We start from the raw sequence: 18619 nt of genomic DNA on the forward strand, positions 1-18619 counted from the left end.
CAAACTGTAGATAGCAGCAGCTCAAACTGTAGATAGCAGCAGCAGCGGCAGCAGCAGCAGCGCTTGTAAAACTTTCAACAGTTTTTCATCTGATTTATGTATGGGATGATGTTGATTCATAAATTAAATAGTTTCTCTAGGACAAAGGACACTTTTACATAGACAAAACGAAACATTTGTCTAAAAACATTTTCTAAGACGGCACGAAACGGATATTTCGAATGGATATTACAAATGGAGTGGGAAATTGCATTCAATTTTTCAATATATGAAGGTTTACATGTGGAAAGGGAAATGTCTAATGGAAGATATTTGGATTTGTTGGAGGGGAGTTTTGGTTCTCAATATGCAATGCAATGCTTACAAATTGTCTATCCGTCCAGGTTTTTATGAAATTCTTTGTGCCCGGCAAACCAAAATGCTATGAAAAGATATATATAGATGGATATATATTGCAAAAACCAAAGAAATCAAAAACAAAACAAAAAACAGAACAACAAATGTCAATTATGGGCGATAGATAGATGTCGGGGAATTAAAAATGAATACGATTTGGAGGGGCGTAGGACACATTGAGTAGATTTTCTCTCCTTTTGTATTGTCGCTAGCTTAAATATTTCCCACTCTAAGAAATCATAAGAGCAAACTAGCAACAAAAATCAACTAAAAATCATCTTTAATTTCTATCAAATGGTAACTGAAATCAGCTTAATTTTATATCAAATAGAATTCCAAATAGATGTTTGAAAAATTTCCAGCATGCCTAATTTTTGGAATCATAAATGGTGCATAAAAGCTGTCAATAATCTAGCTTTGCTTGAGAATATATAATTGGAGATAATACATATGTTTTATGATAATAAAACGCTTTTTTTTATAAATTGAAATGTTGTTGTGGGTGTGGTTGGTGGGCAGGTTTCACTGTAGAGTGGAGTGGCGTGGAGTGGAGAGTTTTGACTTTGACTTTTCACTTACATCTTCGTTCTTACAGACTTGACTTTTCAGATTGTGTATGGGATAGACGCCCATTGCGATAGCTCTATGACCGGGCGACTTTTCGCCCTATGATTAATGGAATATTTATATGGAATACCCAAAATCAAGACAAATGAAACCGCAGAAGTTAGTTTTGGATTGTTTTTTGCATCGATATCGAAATGTGGAATGTACATTGATCAAAGCGTACGCAAAATTGATTTGATTTGATTTGATTCATTCATTCGTTTGCCAAGGCAGCAAAAAAAAAAGGGTACAAGAGAAATAGAAATAACATTTTTATAAAGATTTTGTTCATATAAAGGAGCAGCTTGTATATGGCACTGCAGGATATTTTGGTTTGTTGTTTGGTTTTTGTATATTTCTGTTTTTGTGGTTATATTTTGTTTGTTTGGAGTATATATTTTGAGTAGAAAAAAGCTAAGTATATAAAAAATATATGTATATAAAGCTGCATGTTGTTGGGATGTGGGTATATGTATATTTATCATGATTGGTTTTATGTTTTGGCTGTGCTTTAGCTTTGCTTTGTTAAGTAAATCAGAACGAAACGAAACGGCAACGGAAAGCTTCACATAAGTTAGTTCATTCAGCAGCAAAAATAAAATAATATAAAACGAAATAAACTATAAACAAAATTAAGAGAATATTAAACAACACAAAAGTCAAGTGGCAGCAGAACGAACACAAAACTCGAGTCGAATTTGTCAATTGGGTGAAAAACTCTGCAAAAGTTCTCAACAAGGAATGATGCCTAAGGCATTGATAAGTTGGAAAAGTCTTTGACTTTGAGGCTAAACAGTTTCAATTTGCATACAATTTCCTCTAAGATTTGTTGCTTTATGAAGTTTGCAGTTTATTATCTACAATAAATGTGGCAATTATTTATTTCTAAATCATTTCCTACTTATATGGCCTCGTAAGTAAACGTAGTTCCGATAATGCGTAGCAAGATTGCTGCAATTTCTTATCAGGAAATCAGAATTAGCAATTAGCGATAAATCACATAAATAAACAACAAATAAAATAAATAACTGTTGTGGAATGTTGAAGAAAATCAATAGATCTGAACTTTATAATAATAAAAATTATTGAAAATTGTAAGCCAGACTTACAACATATTTTTCTATTGCATGAAAAATCTCCTTGCATAAAATGTCCACTTAGAAAACAGTTTTTAAAATCTTATAGCTATATCCCTAGACATTTCTAGAATTTAAAAAGCATAACCGATCTTCACTATCTTCTTATTCCTCATGCATTATCTTTCCCCTACATTTCTTTCATCTCCCCTTAAACTGTGCCAATGACAACTCTCAGAACTCAAGCAATTTCCATGGCTGAACAAATGAACAACTGAATGGTAGGAAACTCATTCAATAAACATTATCATATACAGATATTTATGTAACGAAAAGTAATGAACAACCGAACAAGAACAAGCAGAATCAATCCAACATCGCAAGTAAAACATTATTATCATTATCAGTTATGAGTAGGTGGAGTATTTTGTATAAATTTGGAATAATTTGTATCTAGCCTCATACCAAATTGCGACAGCTCTCGGAGTGCAGCTTCTGGTTTATGGATTTAACATACGGATTTTGTTTGTTTTGTATTTTGAGGGTGGAGGGTTTGTTGGTGCGTTCAAGTTGTATCAGAAACATAACCAGAAGAAAAAAAAATATAGATATAAAAAAAACAGATGAAAAAAATAGTTTTTACCATTAGATAAAAGTGTTTTTCGTTTTTCGTATTTGTGCTGTGTGGAGAGAGGGAAAGAGAGCAGTTCGGGGGCTCTTCCTGGCTAAAGTTTCTTTCTCTTTTTGTATTTTTTTGTATATTTCGTGTGATGTGGGTTTGGGGCTCTGGGTTTTGTTTTGGTTTGGGTGCAGGGGGAAGAACTTTAGCGGGGATTACGGATTACATACCTCACGGATGGTCAATGTGTGCGACATCATTTGAATGTTCACCTGCGACTGACTAGTGGGCAGATTATCACTTGAACGCGATTTGATTAATTGCTTCGAACCGCTATTGAGCACGGAACGGCTTTTTAGTAGCATTTCAGTCTTGATAAATATTCTAGAAATATACTGGGTACTGCAAAAACAAATACAGAAATTAGTTCAAGCATTTACAATAATATTTCATCATCTGACATACCTCAGTCCCCTAATACTAAACGCGGCATGGAGTAGTTTCGCCGGTGACACTGGTATTTTCTTGCAGAACTTAATCAGAGCATTGCCAATGTCATTTTTAATATTATCCGGACTCCATTCGTTGTTCGACTGGCACTCCTTGTGGAACAGATTGAGCACCACGAGGGCCACGCGGTACAGCACCTTGATGCCCTCGTGGAAATAACAGTCCATAATCCGCACCAGATGCTGGAAGGGTAGACCGGCTAAAATCCACCAGCACCAGTCCATGAATACGCGCTCCAGCTTCAGGCCCGGACAAATACGTTGGAAATACGAAATTGCACTTTTCTGTTAAGGAAATATAAAAGATGGATTGATTGATTGATGATTGGGGGGGTGTTTGTGTGCTTACCGTGTGCTTTTTGGCTATCTGCATCACCGTCTTCCAGGTGACCTCATGCTGTAGTTTGGTTTGATTGATGAATACCTTCTCCTTGCTGCCCACCAAACCGGCGAGGCACATGTAAGCTTCCTCCTCTGCAATAGGCAAATTGCGTATATTTTAAGTAAAGATTAGAAAAGTGTGAGAGGTCATGGTACAACTACAAATGCAATAAGTTAAATCTCTTTATAAAGCGCCTTAAACAATTATCTGTAGCTGTAGCTTCTGTACCTTCGTATGCAAATTATAGTTAGATTATTCAATGCCCAGCAATGGTTGTGCTCAAACACAATCAATCTGTTGTTAGGCTTACATATTCGCATACGTAAGATTTGATATTCATTAGAGAGTGACAACTGGTCAAGATTTAATCACAGTTTGCTAGGCAATTATTATAAAACTATACAAATATGACAATGCTGAAAACGAAGCCACAATTGGACTGACTTTATTTCTATTTATTGGAAATGTCTCAAAGGTTGGAATCTGTGACCAAAGTGCCCCTAAGTCGCCTTCTAATAATCCCTAGAAGATGTTCCTTTTAATGTAGTTCAATTGAGGTTCATCTGCAGGCCAAAAGGTCTTTAACTGTCTCCAGAAAGCATGAGAATTTAATTGATTTTAGTTCTCGAAAAAGTGCTTTAAATTGCCATAAAATTCAACCACTCACTCAGTGAAGACTCTGCTTAAATATGATATCAATAAATGGGTTAGTTGCAAAACAAACCAAATTATCTAGTTAGTTGTACCTGTAATAAATGTCTCGAAGTAAATAATATGCACCGACTGTCAATCAATCGATGTGATCAAATTGCAGTTTTTCCTAACAATTATCAACCTTATGACAGGGCCTAACCTCAGACCACAATTTATCCAGACTTCCACCTCTATGGAGCCCCTGTGCCCTCCATCAAATACTCAACAATAAACGACACAGAGCTGGGCTCTAATTTAATTGTAGAACTACAGCAGCAGCAGCAGCAGCTCAAAGCTCAGGGCAGGCCGATTGCGGGATCCGTCGCCCAAGTGCTGATTGGTTTAGAGGGGTAGCGGGGGGGTAGGGGGAACTGGCATATATGGGTTCTGTCTATGGGTTCTGTGGTTCTGTCGCTGAATCGTGCAAAATGCATTACCGCAATGACGCAAAGGCAAATTGAATTGAGAGACTCTGTCTATGATGCACTTTGCACCCAACCAGCAGCACTCCCCTCTCCCCTTCCCCGCCCCCCCCCCCACCCACTCTTTTCAATTGCAAAAACCATAATTAGCAGGGAGGCAATTTGTGTTCCCTATGCCTGATGCCGCCTGATTATTTGATTACAAAATTAGATCAAATTATGCAATGGCGGGGCAGCTATAAATAATTCCCATTCTGCAGCATCGTACGTGAGGGATTCATTAGCTCTTATCTGATGAAAGCGCTGATAACAAATCACATGTAAAATGTGTAAACAATTTGTACAAATTGAACGAACAATTAGGGAACTTAGGGGACTTTAAATTCAATTTAGATACTGAACCAAATTGAACTGTTCCTCTTTTAATGGCGTGCGATAAGGAGCAGTGGGCGCCTGGCTGCCTGCGCATTGATTTGTACTGCCTGGCTTCTGCTTCGCATTACAAAGTTTAATTGCTTTCAAACGCTCGAGTAAACAAAAGTCAATCTACGAGCCCATTCGTTATCAGTGGATTGTGCGGGGCAAACACTTATCAGTGGATTACACTAGCCTAAGGCGGTTTGGCTTAGTTTATGAGATTGCTCTTAATTATAATTGGCTTTTCCACAGCGAGAGAGCGGAGTGTGGAGAGTGGAGAGTGTAGAGCGGGAGAGTGGAGACTGTAGTACGTTGTACGCCGGAGAGCAGCGTCCGACCGACCGCCCATTGAACTTTATCTGTTGCGGAAAGCCTCCAAGCGAAACCTCCATCCAGTTGGCAAACATTTGATAAGTTTATTAAATATCTTACACGGCGGCAAGGAAGTCTCACAGAGCCACAGAGTTTATTTATAGAGCATGACGCAGTGGGACAGAGAGACTCGGTATACGGAATTGGCATTGCAATTGCAATTGGTGGCATTAATCTGCAAACATTTGCATTCAGCTGGCGACAGCACAAATTTTAATGACCCATCATTATCAATAAGAGCAAAAGGCGACGACAGAGAGAGAAAAAGAGGCAGGAAAAAGCTTAAAGTTGTGAATCGGAGTGAGCTTTATGGTAGTAGGAGGAGGTCGAGGAGACACTATATTCTAGGCGGGATATACACAGCAGGAGTGAAAATAAAGGCCTATAAATCTCCCCTTCCTTCCGTTGCTGTTTGTATTTATTGCTTAGCCTGATACATTCTTCCCCACAGCCACAATACACCCCAAAATATACCCCAAGCTACCCTGCATTTAAAGTAAACATAAACAATTTAAAATTCATATTAATCAAAGAACTGTCTCGCACACCAATGAGCCAATGAGCCACTAATTAGGCAATTAAGCTCTAGCAAATATAATCATAATAAAACGCTAAACTATAAATCGTTACTCCGTATTGTACAATGTCTGATAAGGTTTTGAACTAAATTTAAGTGCGTGAACAATATACAAAAGCCTCAAACAAAGTCTGTATATCAATCGTACAATGAACACAGCGAACAGAGAGAGAGCGAGCGAACAGCAGCAAAAGCCTTTTGACACAAGAACTGATATAAGAACTGCCATTAATTTGACGTCAGAGAGCACGCGTCGAGTCATTTATGTGGCAGTAGGTGAGGTGAGAAGACTCGTAAAGCCGACTAAAAATAGTCTCACATCCAAACAGCTTCGAAAGCCTTTAAGATAGAAGACAGAAAACAGGAATCTACCGCATCTGCCATCCGCCACTGCCTTAATTAGCTCAACAAACTCAAACATAAACAATGCAAATATTTCCAAGACTGAAAGACAGACAAACAGATGGGGACGGGCGGGCGGGCGCCCACAGAAACACATAATAAATTTAAATAAAAGCGAAAATAACATTTTTAAATTGCTAATTGGGGGGTAAGACTGCTGACAAAAGTCAGCAGACAAAAGTCAGAAGACGGCAAGCAGACGACAGAAGTCAGCGGACAGCAGATGAAAATGAGCAACGAGGACCATTGAATGCGCTGCTAAAACATTTGCGTGGTGGAGAATGAAAGAGGACATACAGAAGAAAGGGAGAGAGAGACTTTGAGCACACATAACGGTGAATGGGAGAGCGATTTACATCAGCTTATGCTCAGCAATGCAAAGCTCATAAATACATTGACAGCTGGTTTGTGTTTGTGTTGGTCTACACTTTTATGTGTTCAGTTAGGTCAGGGTTGAATGAGATCTGCGAATGAGAATGAGATCTTGCATCTGAAATCTAAGAAGGAGATCCGGCATCAATTATAATATATTTTCACTTCACATATTCTCTTTCAGTAAGAATTAATTTTGCCCCTAATTGTCAATCCCCCAAATTAGCTCTGTCCTAATAGATCCTTCATCACCTGTCGCCACTCAAGGCTGACGTCATAAAATAAGTAACAAACCATCACAATAAAAGTAGGCACATACTCGTACTCCTATATAGAATACTCGTATTGCCATATATTTTAATCTGAATTGTGCGTGCCTTGAATGCCCAACCAAACTATGTACTCGTTCGTACATATATTTGATGATGAGTCGCAGGCAGCCACACTCCGCCTCTCCATATACGAGTAAGAACCGTGCAAAATAAATATGCATGAGGCGAGAATGTTTGGGCAGGGCACACACCCGCAACGCCACAACACAAAACGGTGAGCGGGCGGCAGAACGCATGGAATGAGATAAACATTAGGAGGAACAATGGAGGAACGGAATGGGAATAGGAATGGGCAAACATACAGCCAACAAGGCAAGAGAACAAATATGGCGAGCGTTTGTTTTGTTTCTAGTCCGTTTTAAGTCTAGGTTTTGATTTTATGCGAATTTTATGCGAATTTTATGCTCTCGTGTTGTCGTCATTAGCAAAAGCAAAGCAGAGGAGGGGGAGGGAACAGCATAAAGAGAGATGAAGAGAAAAGCAAATGTAAAGCGGAACCCAGAGTGTTTGTTCTATAAATAGATGACAGTAGAAGTTGTGTTTAGGCGCAAGAGTTCATTGTATAAAATATCTGCTGGGGAAGATAAATGTGACAAGACTCGACAATTGCTTTTAAATCTACTTTTGCTTGGTAGTGACAATTTACAGCTAATCTGTAATCTCTCTCTCCCTGTATACTGAAACCTCTGCGCCTGAGAATGCAACAACAAAATTCAATTCCAGACATTTCTTGGCTGGAGAAATGAAACAATTTAAAGCCTTCTGTCCCTGACTCTATTACCATTTAGGGTTGTGCCCCATCCTGTGTTTATTGCACTAAAAAATGCACACAATAAGTAGATTATCAAGCACCAAAGAAAAGTGTGTCAGTAAACTACGAATTGAAGGGCACTCAAGTGGGAGAGAGAGAGCGCAGAGGGAGCGGAGAGAGAGGGCGTAGAGGGAGCGGAGAGAGAGCGCAGCGCAGCGGAAAGGCAAAACCAAAAACAAACAATGTGGCGAAGCCTTGAGAATCTTCCACTTCTCCTCCCCTCCTCTTTGCCTGCTGCAATGTTCTGCCTTCTGTTTACTTTAAGTGGGTAAAGGCGAATCGAAATTCGCAAATTGCAGAATCGAATCGAATCCGTATGGCAATGACGTCAGACAGCAGTATACAAGCAGACAGAGATACAGAGATACGTTTGCATATGGTATTACTATCTATGTACATCACTTTAAACATTTGCTTACATATTGTGTATACCGGCAACGGACAGACTCTTGAACTTGAAAAACAAGATGGAGAGGGGAGAGCGGAGGAGGGAAATATTCAATATGGAAATGCGTTGATTGAACATTCAGCTCATCGCTCAACACATGCCCAATGCCCATGCCATGCCCTGCCCTGTCAGTTTTTGCATTCATTTCATTTCGTTTGATTTCGATTTCGAGTGTCCTTCATTCGGACACTTTATGGAAATTTTACTTTATTTTTTTGCAGCTGTAAAAATTCCAATTCCATTCCATTTCTGTTTCTTTTAATTTTGTTTATTCGAAAAAAGTTCCACACAATATGCGAAAAATAATTAAATTCATGTAAACAATTTATGGATGGAAAACCAAAGGGAATAATTATAGTTTTTGGATGGTTTTTAAGGGATTAATAGAGAGCGTTGTGTACGGAAGATTTATTATTCAATGTTGTGGGTTTAGTGAGTAATAAATATAAAAAGTCTCTGGAAATATTTCTAGCAATCAAAAGCGATTTCCGCAGTGCTGTAAAATTCGGTTGTTATTGGTTTTAAGAAGATTTCTATACATTTTCCTCATACATTCCGCGTAGAACTTTGTACCGTCTGCGGTCTGAAAAACAAAACACGAAAATCATAATAGACGCAGAGACAATGCTCTCTGCCTTGAGATCTCAACCGGAATTGAATTTTAATGTCTGCCCCAGACAGCTTGCGAGAGGAAGGGAACAATTTTCGCTCAGTGTAAACAAACCTTCAGAAATGACAGGCAAACGCCGCCGGGTCTGACCTCTCCCCCAATCGGCTTATCAGCAGAGCCTCCTCCTCCGTCCCAAAAAACGCAAAGTAAGGCGCATAAGCCTGCCCTCCTGCTTGCCTCCCCCCTATACTATATATAGACCCAACGAAATTCGAGATAATTGGGAATGAATATGAGATAATAATGTGCACAATGATAGCAGCCCGAGCGATGCTCACAAACTTGAACCGATCGCCCCGCTCTGTGGGTTTGTTTTTCTTGTTCTATGAATGGGGTCTGAAGCTGATCTGATCTGATCTTGGGGTTCAATAGCTGCGATGGAATAGATTGGGGGGAGCCTACCTATAAGTAAATGCATTACCGATAAGCTTAGGGCAAAGGTTATCACATGACCAGCTGTCTGTTTAATCTACTTGCAGGCCTGGGAATCGTTTTAAACAAAAGCTTCCGAAATGCATAGATCTGTGAAGGTTAAAGATGATTACCTTCCCTGCACTTCCCCTAGACATTCCCCTGCTACTACTCCTCTCTCTTTTTGTAATTTGGAAATTTCCATGAAAGTCTCAGCCATTGACTGGATTTGGTCAGATTTGCACACACTTATGTCCACACCTGACTGGATTTAACCAAATAATAATACTCTGTTCAAATACTCGGCTGTATACATTATGTAGATTAAGCTACAAAGAGTGCGACAATCATGAGCAGCTGATAACAAAGTAATACAAACAATTACAAAAACAGCAAAAGCGACCGAAATGCGGAACTACACGTAAAGCAGACTGTCGATCATTTGCCTGCGGTCAAGAACGAGGTTCAGACAGAAAGGAAAGGGAAATGTGTACGGTGCGTTACATGATTGTAGAACGAATCGCAGCGCAATAAAAGCGGATTAGACCAGTAATTACAGCCAAGCAGCTTCATGTAGGAGGTGTAGGAGCACATACAGAAATTATTTTGAGGCAAGAAAGAGATTTGGTTGGCCTCCATGAGTGAACAAAAGTATAACAGAAGTAATTTGAAATTATAAGTGACATTTTCTACACGAAAAATCGCACCCAGCATTGAACTCGAACCCTTAATCCACCCTAAAGCCATGACCCACACTGTACTGTCAAAAGTTATACACAAGAAAAAAGTACAAACAAAAAATAAAGCCGAATTTACATTTGCAATTACGCATATTTGATGTGCTCGGCTCATTGCCTGTTGGCCAAATCAATTAGCCACCAAATCACGATACATCAATTTGCAATGAGCTGCGAGAAAATCTCCTTAAATATATATCAGCGTTTATAGAAATTAAGAGAGAAAGATGTATGGAGCGCAGAGTGGCAAGTCCAAGTCCAAGTTGCCTTACAATTGTGCCACTTATTTGTGTATTTTGTAGAGGCGATAAAAATGACTTGAACAAATATTGACCATTCACGTGTGTGGAGTGGATGAGAGTGGAGTACACCCTATAGATAGAACACAACATACAAACAACTAATAATTCTTATCCACACTTATTACACAATAAAAGAAGAGAAGCTTACCCGACATGAAATGCAAAAGTATCGATGTAATGGGATACAATACTGGACTGTAGGTAATGTCGGGGCAATCATAGCCCAACACATTCACAATGCGATCGGCGACGGCACGTCCCGTGCTGGTCAAATGGTACGGCAAACAGTGTGTGGCATCCACAAAGGCGGGCAGCATAATCGGCTTCTCCGACAGCTCGGTGGTGCCAAAGACCTAGGACACGAAAAATATAACAAAATTAAATCAAAAATCAATGAAAAGAAGGCAGGACCCGTCCCGCTTACCTGATGCACCATCTCCCAGTAGAAGCCATCGAGCATTTGCTGCTTGGTCAGATGCTGGCCACATAGCATGGGCCATAGCTGGGCACGTATGGGAGAATTGATGGGCCAGGAGTTCTCTCTGAGTATGTTCTTGACGTCACGCTTCTTGCCCTGCTGCAGCAGCTGTTGGATTTCCGTGTAGGAGCGCAGTGCCGGCTCTTTGCCTGTAAATATAGAAGATTGATTGTGAAATGCGATTAGCTAGGGTTCGATAAGGGCTTAAATATAGTGATTAAACTACAAGCTAATCCCACTTAGGTTAGGTCATTAACTACGGGCCGCTGCTGGTGTGTTTGTTTGAGGCTGCCGTTTTGGCTACCACTTGAGGCCCGGCAGCTAATCACATGACATGATTGTTATTGTTATTGTTATTATTGTTTAGGGGGGCCTCTTGCACACTATCATCAAAGTCGCAAACTTGCACACAGATATCAGTGTACCGATAAGTAGTTAAATTTCCTCCTTAACAGCGTTGTACTCGCACGTAATCTTCAAAATTACTCAAGCGCCAAGTGGTCGAAAATACTTCAGCAAAATGCATCAGATAAGTTTTGATATTGATAAAACAAAAAGAACCTCAAAAGGCACGTATAATATGTACCATGGAAATATCGTTTAGATTTCCGCTGAAGTGCTAAACCTTTTTTTGGTTGATTCACTGGCACTATAAATATTTTATGGAAATTTGGTTTTGTTGTTAAAGTTTCTTGGGAAAATGTTTATCGGCTAAACAATGCTTAGAAGTTTATCTATCTAGCATCAGCTGTGGTAAAGTACACGAAACAGTCATGAAGTTAGTTCATCGCTATCGATCAAAGTTCAACAGTTGTCAAGTTTTGTGTGCAAAAATGAAATATATTTTGCATTTTTTATTCGAAATATCAATATATTAATACAGCGATAAATCGGAATAATTAGCAATGGATATAGATTAATGCTGGAAAACTATTTCCTGTGTGAAAACGATATAATTGCAAGCGAACTCTCATTTAGATAAATATCGAAACCAATCGTAGCACTTTTGAAATTTAAAATCGATAAATATCAAACTTTATACCGAAACAAACGAAATATATTTATTAAAATTCTAACTATTTCATCTTTCATCTTCTGGTCAACGTAAATCATAAAAAATAGTTATAGCATTCCCCAAAAACATTTAAAATACAATTATCTGCCGCTGCTGACAGCCCTCCAATCGAAATAAAAAACATATGACAAGCGTAGATCGATGTTTTGGCGTTTGGTTTGTTCTATCGCTCTGGTCAGCTGGTCAACAGCCATATGTAGGCCAGCAGTCCCCCACGATTACCCTTGAACTACGCACGGGTACCCGCAGCGTTGGCCCACCCAATGCCACACAGTGAGCCACATCGGGAAGGGAAGTGGACTGCGGCTTTGCCATATTGATTAGCTATCTGGACGGGGTAATTGATTGCAATGCGGACAACTCTCATTACAGCAAAACGACAGACAGCTGATCGATTTTTGCATGACGTTCCCCATTGGACTCTCTCCAACAGTTATCTACCGCTGGGTGTTATCTTGCTCCACCGATAAGCATAGAGCGGCAAACACAGCGCCGGCCAGCGCCATATCAATATCATCAGTCAACAGAAAATCAGATACAAACTTGGCAACCCTTTGATTTATTTACTCTTTCGCGCTGTGCAGTTTTTTCTGTAGTTTTACAATGCAATTCACATACAAAAAAATATCATAAAAAATCATTTAGTAACCAAATGCAGTTGCAAATGACAAAAGAACAAACGATAAGAGAATAGATAGGGATGGGGGATTGTGTTTTCATTGCTATTTGAAATGCAATAACAATAAAAACTGGTATAATTGAGTGAGCCTCCCACTCACATTTCCCCTTGTCTCTGGTTCGGTTCCACAGCTTGTGTAGGTAATTAATCCCCTACCCATTTGTACAGCATCCACAGCCGATCCATTTGCATTTTCAAGCAACAAATATGGAAATGCAGCAACTGGAGACTGAGGGAACTGTGTGTGTGTTTATCTTATACAACATTCCACTCACAACAGATGCAGTCATTTTCCCATCAAGGCAATCAATTTCATTTGTTTTGTGGCAAAAAAGCAAAACAAAGCATCATAATTGCATGTACATATTATAATGTTACACAAATCTAAATGAATCTAAGCGCTGCATGCATTAATCACATATTTTAAGTACCAACCAAATGCAACCAATCCTAAATCACTTATCAAATGTTTTGTCATTAACTTCAGCAATTATTTGGCAATTTTTTAGCGCTGAGCACACAACCGATCCCATCGGTTTTAAATAGCTGCCAGATCGTTCATTGTTTTATTCGTGATTTGGTTTGGGAAAACATTTTACACATTCATCAGGTTGATTTAAATTCTTTGTTTATATATTTTTTCTTTATTTTTTTGCCTTGAATTTATGGCTGCGTTAATTATTTTCCATTTGTGTTAAAAATATTAAAAATTTGGTTTGTTTTGTATACATTTGATTTGATGATTGTTTATGCTGTTGATGGATGGAACGGGTTGGTTTTAAGAGATTAAAAATGTAAACATTACAGAAACAATTAGATCACTTTTCCGTAGTTCCACTGACAACAATTTTGCGCTCCATCAAACTGTAATTCTCCTTCCCTTTAATTTATCCTTGATCGATTTAAGCACTTTCCCCTTTTACATTTTAAAATTATTTTCCCCATTTCCCTCATGCAATCCTACCCAATTGTTTATTTTGTGCAACTTCCAGTTTCCGTTTTAACAATTCTCAGAAGCCATAAAGTGAATCATGGACACAAAATGCTAAATAAATAAAGCATTTATAGCGTTCATAATTAAATTAATATTATTAAAATATAACCTAATTAGCGTTCACGTTTTGTATAAATGAGTCGCACATTTATTTTAAATGAAGTCGAATTTTATTTCATTTTTTTGTAAAGGAATTTACTCAATACATTCCCTATATGAAATCAAGTACAATTTTTTATTCAGTAAAATTGAAACTCATCTCCCTTGTCAGTTTTCCACGATCTTTTGTCAATAATTTCTTGAGTTTCTTCTACAAATTATAAGTAAGTATTTCCCGTGCCTATTTTTATTTCTTGTTTTGTTTTGCTACACTTTAGTTTTATTTTGTAGTTTGTTTATGATCTTTACTCTCGTATGGGATGATCGTTCGTCTGTTTAATGTCTGGATTTTTATTACCTGGACTGAGCTGCCAGCACTGGCATTTGGTTGTGATATCATTCGAGCTGGCAGCTATGAAGAGCGGCAACTCAAAGAATTTGTCGCACTCGGGATCGACGTAGACGCTGCTCCGACGACTGCTAAACTGCTCCAAGTCTTTCAGTCCCAAGACTTTGCCAACCATCTTTTAATGTTACGTTTGATGTTTCTGTTTCTGTTTCAGTTTCAGTTTCTGTTTCCTTTCGTGTGTGTTCTCTGTGTCTTTTCCGTTTCTGTTTCTGTATTTCTGTTCTGTTGTTCGATTTACAGTCTTGTTTTTTTGATCACTTGATTTTTTGGCATCGAGAACTTTTCGCGCACAACAACCACAGCGAGCGCGACCACATTTATGTAGATTTTGTCAGTCTCCTTCTCCTCAGCGCACGTTCGTTGCTTCTCCTTCGTTTTTTGTTTCTTCTCGCGCTGCCTTTTATTGTTTTAATTTATTGCGATCTGCAATTTGCTTTTGTCGTTGTCATTCGTCGTGCCAGCAGAAGCACTTGAATTTAATTTGCAACACATTTAAATTTTCAATTCACATTGTTTTCTTTTATTTTTGGGGTATTTTGAAATTAATTTCAATATTTTTACACATTTATCGCCTGGCGGGAGGGTGAGTTGAAAGAAATCGTTAAAAAGCGGAAGGAGTGAGCGAGACACTCGCGTCGCGTCTCCCTCTGTTGCCCTTTGGTAAGCAGCAGCAACAACAACAACAAATGTATACGGGTGGTAGGCCTACGTGCGGAGCGTTCGAATGCGTTCAATGTTCTCATGGGGCGGCCCGGCTAGCAGGCCGGTTTCATGCTGATTTCTGAATGAAACCAAACCAAAAAAGCTTAAATGGGTGGTCGTGGAGAGCGCGCACAAAATGAGAGCGGTAAATGTCTAGTGAGAGTGCAGGCACGCGAGCGGCGTAGAGCCCATTGCGCATGGGTGGAAGTGGGAGTGAGTGAGAGTGCAATAAAGCGAGCGCGTAAATCAAAGCTTCGCGCGCATCGTGTGGGCTTGGGAGAGAGATAGAGTGGGAGAGTGTGGTGCATGGGGTGGGTTACACTGAAAGGCATGAAAGAAGGCATCGCAGTTTCTGCTGATATGTAAGGTGAGGAATTATGGCAAATAAATCTATCCCAACATTTATCTGTTGATCTGAAGATTATTTCACACTTTTCAGCATGTGCAGTGTCCCCAAAAAAGGGGAGAGCTGGTAGTGTGTGTGTGCCAACAAGTGTGAGTGCAAGCAAATAAGCTTTTTACATCAAAGAGAGCGGCAGATCATAACCTGGTGGCGCATGTGAGCTTTTTACTGTTTATACGTCTCTCTCTCTCTCTGTCTCTCGCTCTGCTTTATTCTATTTTCTGATTGCCTGCCTACTTTTATTGTTTTTGCTCTTCTTTTGCGAGTGTGTTTTGTTTGTTTCTAATTCTCTGGCAGCAGCAGCCGAGGCAGCGGCGCGATTGTCGGCGCCATAGAGCAAACAGCTGTTTTCTGTTGTGCTTTTGCTGATCTGATCTTATCGGGCTCTCTGCTTTTCGCTTTGCATCTTTGCTTTATCTACGAACCGAGGGGGAGAGGGTTTACCCAAATCCTAGTGTAAATGCTTTTATAAATAGCACTTTTGTGGGAAATTTCGTAAGCACATGCTCTGCTTGGAAAATCCCAGGAAATATTTCTTGCTGTAACCATTTTCGATGGCATTCTTTCGGCATACGTAATGTGCGTTTAGGGCTGCGCTGCGAACTTATTTATGGGGAGGGAAAGTATATACAATTTATGACCATTATTCACAGCCAACAATTCTATGAGCTTTGCTGAGAAAATTGTGAAAATATTTGTGTGCCAGGGCATGGAAAATTTCTACATTCCTCTGCACCACACGACTTACCCCCCTTGGAGAGAGAAATTTATGGGGAAACCTCAGTTGCGAGGAATTTTTGCTGCTGAGCAGGTGTTTGGCAGCAAAAGAGTTGCGTGTGAGGAAGCAAACCAAAACAGACAGAAATTTGAATACAAAAAAATTGTAATATTCTGAAAGGGATTTCCTTGTGTGTCTTTTCATTAGCAAAGTTGTAAAACCGCGATTATAAATGTATAAATATTGGTGTAGGATCGCAATTAATAAACGAATAAAAACGGGAATGGGTACTAAAAATATTACTAAAAGTTCAGACAGCAGAATATTCATCATAAATAAACCGAAAGAGCAACATTCTAGCCTTCAATCCCTTGCCCCAAAGTAACACCCTTTCCTGCCTGTAAATATTGAATATTTTCCATTGATCCAGAGACCCACAGACCCCGTTTTGTTGTTGTGGCATGTGCGCATTAGGAAGTCCAAAAACTCAATTTACAACATTTCCAAACAAAGTCTCACGTGAGCAGCTTCCTGCCTGCCTGTCTGGCTGTCTGCCTGGCCCGCCCCTGTGCCATCTTTAGACCCCACCGCAAACTCAAACGCATTTCAACACAACATTTTCGTTTCGTTTGTTTGTTTATATTTTTTTCCAACGCTGATCTCTGTTGATCTTTTTTTAGCGTATACGAAAATTGATTTTTCACATGTTTCGTCAGGCGAAATAAAATTAAGTCAAAGCTAACGCGATTCTTGGCCATTTTGTACGGAACACAAAAATGCTGAGCACAAACAACGCGTGGCCAATGTGCCGGCGCCCATCGGTTTTCCCTCCCTCCCATGCCAGGAGGCCAAAAGATTAATTAAGCAAAAATGTTTTGAAAAGGAAAACCCAAACAGAAAATAAAAACCTAATGACAATTATCTGCGACTTGGCTGTATCGGATTCTGTTTTATATTCTTTGGGGGATGGGAAATTTATGAGAGTGGCCAGGAGACTGCCAAGAATTCTGGCGACACTTAAGCAAACACCTCGGGCAAGCTAATTTCAAAAGATATATCCATGCTATATATAGTACAATCTGCGTTGTGTGAGTCCCCAAATTGGTCAATCATAAGTGAGGTCTGGGGAAATCAAGGAGCCAATAAAGATACTACCAAAATACGCCATCAAAGCGCCTAATTGCACCCTAATTGGCGTCAGTGAAGTGGCCGTAAATAAATTATAGATAAAGATTGCCAAGTCCATATCTTTACGATCCCTTTGGCTGCCAGTCCAGAGCTCAAGGGAATGCAGCAAAGAAATTTACATAAGAGTGCCCCGATCCAGAAGTTGTCAATTGATTCTTTCGATTAATTTGTTTAGTAATTGACGTAGTTTATTAATCAATTCGTGAGCTTCTTCTAATGCGATTAGCACGAATAGCTCTAATAATCGTTAATTGTGGAATCTTGAACATTTCGAAGCTATTGTTAGACGAGAGACATTCCTGCAAAATGATTGGAAAACTAATGAAAAGTCTCTCTCTCTCTCTGTAACGATTCTGTCTCTAGGGATTTTGGCAAACAAATCAGTGCATAAAATAGAATCAAATTATTGTGACATGATCTAATGTGCAATTTTTAGTTGGCGGAAACAGTCAAATTAAGCCGAATCGAACGGACGTAGAAGGGGCAGCGGACAGAAAGGTTAGACGACAGACAACAACACATTCTGGGCATGCAAATTGCAAATGCAATTTATTAGATTTCTACCCCTCTCTGACGACATTTGTCAGCGAATTGCTTGCCAACAACAGCAACAATATGAAAAGAAGGGTAGCCTAAGGGGTCGAAGTGTTGGATACCCTGGCAGATCGCTATCTCAGCTATCAAGCATTCGTGCGTGCCTCGAGACGCACAAGCGAATGCGACCAAAGGGAATGCCCAAGAATTTTTCACAGAACACTGATTGAATACCCTGCTTATAATCCAAATACCCCACCTGACTAGGGTACAACAATTGCCGGCTGCAGCTAAATATATAATTTGAGAAAAGTTTCCCCCAAAGTTTACCCACGAAACAAGCAACGTTCAAGCGATTTTCCCTTTTGGCAAACTGTGCAGCTGAATGTTGTTATTGCCGAGTGTTTTGTTTGTTGTCTCTTGATTTCATTTCCAAATTGTAGACGCAAATGTTCAGCTTAATTGCAGCGCACAGCAGCAGGCGTCATTGGGTGTGCAAGTATGTATCAGGGGAAAGAATTCGGGGGAAAGAAACTCACCTTCGAAAGGTGTCGAGGAAGCGTAAAACATAAGTTGATCCAATTATTTGCATTAATTGGGAAACAAGATGAATCATGAGGGGGAAATATTATTTCTAAGAATCTAAGTCGCAGGCAAATACATTTTAAGGCATTTCTTTTCGATTTATTTAACGATTTGCAGAGCTTTTGCTTATCAGAACAAAGTTCCCTGAACTTTTCTTGCAAGCAAAAAATATTTAAAATATAAAAAATACAGTATAAATAT

General features: G+C 39.3%; 1 protein-coding gene across 9 annotated transcripts in view; it reads right to left on the reverse strand.

The window, feature by feature from the left end:
- LOC117902485 (GTPase-activating protein skywalker) overlaps positions 1–18619 on the reverse strand; it is a 30468-nt gene that overhangs the window by 1368 nt on the left and 10481 nt on the right. The window contains exons 1-8 of one of the 9 annotated variants that reach the window (XM_034813897.1): positions 14238–14812; positions 10979–11181; positions 10703–10907; positions 3556–3680; positions 3163–3491; positions 2928–3099; positions 2544–2573; positions 976–1062 (exon numbers count right to left, since the gene is read on the reverse strand). In XM_034813897.1, coding sequence (XP_034669788.1) covers positions 976–1062; positions 2544–2573; positions 2928–3099; positions 3163–3491; positions 3556–3680; positions 10703–10907; positions 10979–11181; positions 14238–14403 — 1317 coding nt within the window. In that variant the 5' untranslated portion in view covers positions 14404–14812. Of the gene's footprint in view, positions 1–364; positions 422–975; positions 1063–2543; positions 2574–2927; positions 3100–3162; positions 3492–3555; positions 3681–10702; positions 10908–10978; positions 11182–14237; positions 14813–18619 lie in introns of those variants that run through there. The other 8 variants (XM_034813898.1, XM_034813899.1, XM_034813901.1 and 5 more) reach the window with 8 other exon arrangements.

This window comes from Drosophila subobscura, chromosome U (genome assembly GCF_008121235.1).
Source record: "Drosophila subobscura isolate 14011-0131.10 chromosome U, UCBerk_Dsub_1.0, whole genome shotgun sequence".
NCBI lineage: Eukaryota > Metazoa > Arthropoda > Insecta > Diptera > Drosophilidae > Drosophila > Drosophila subobscura.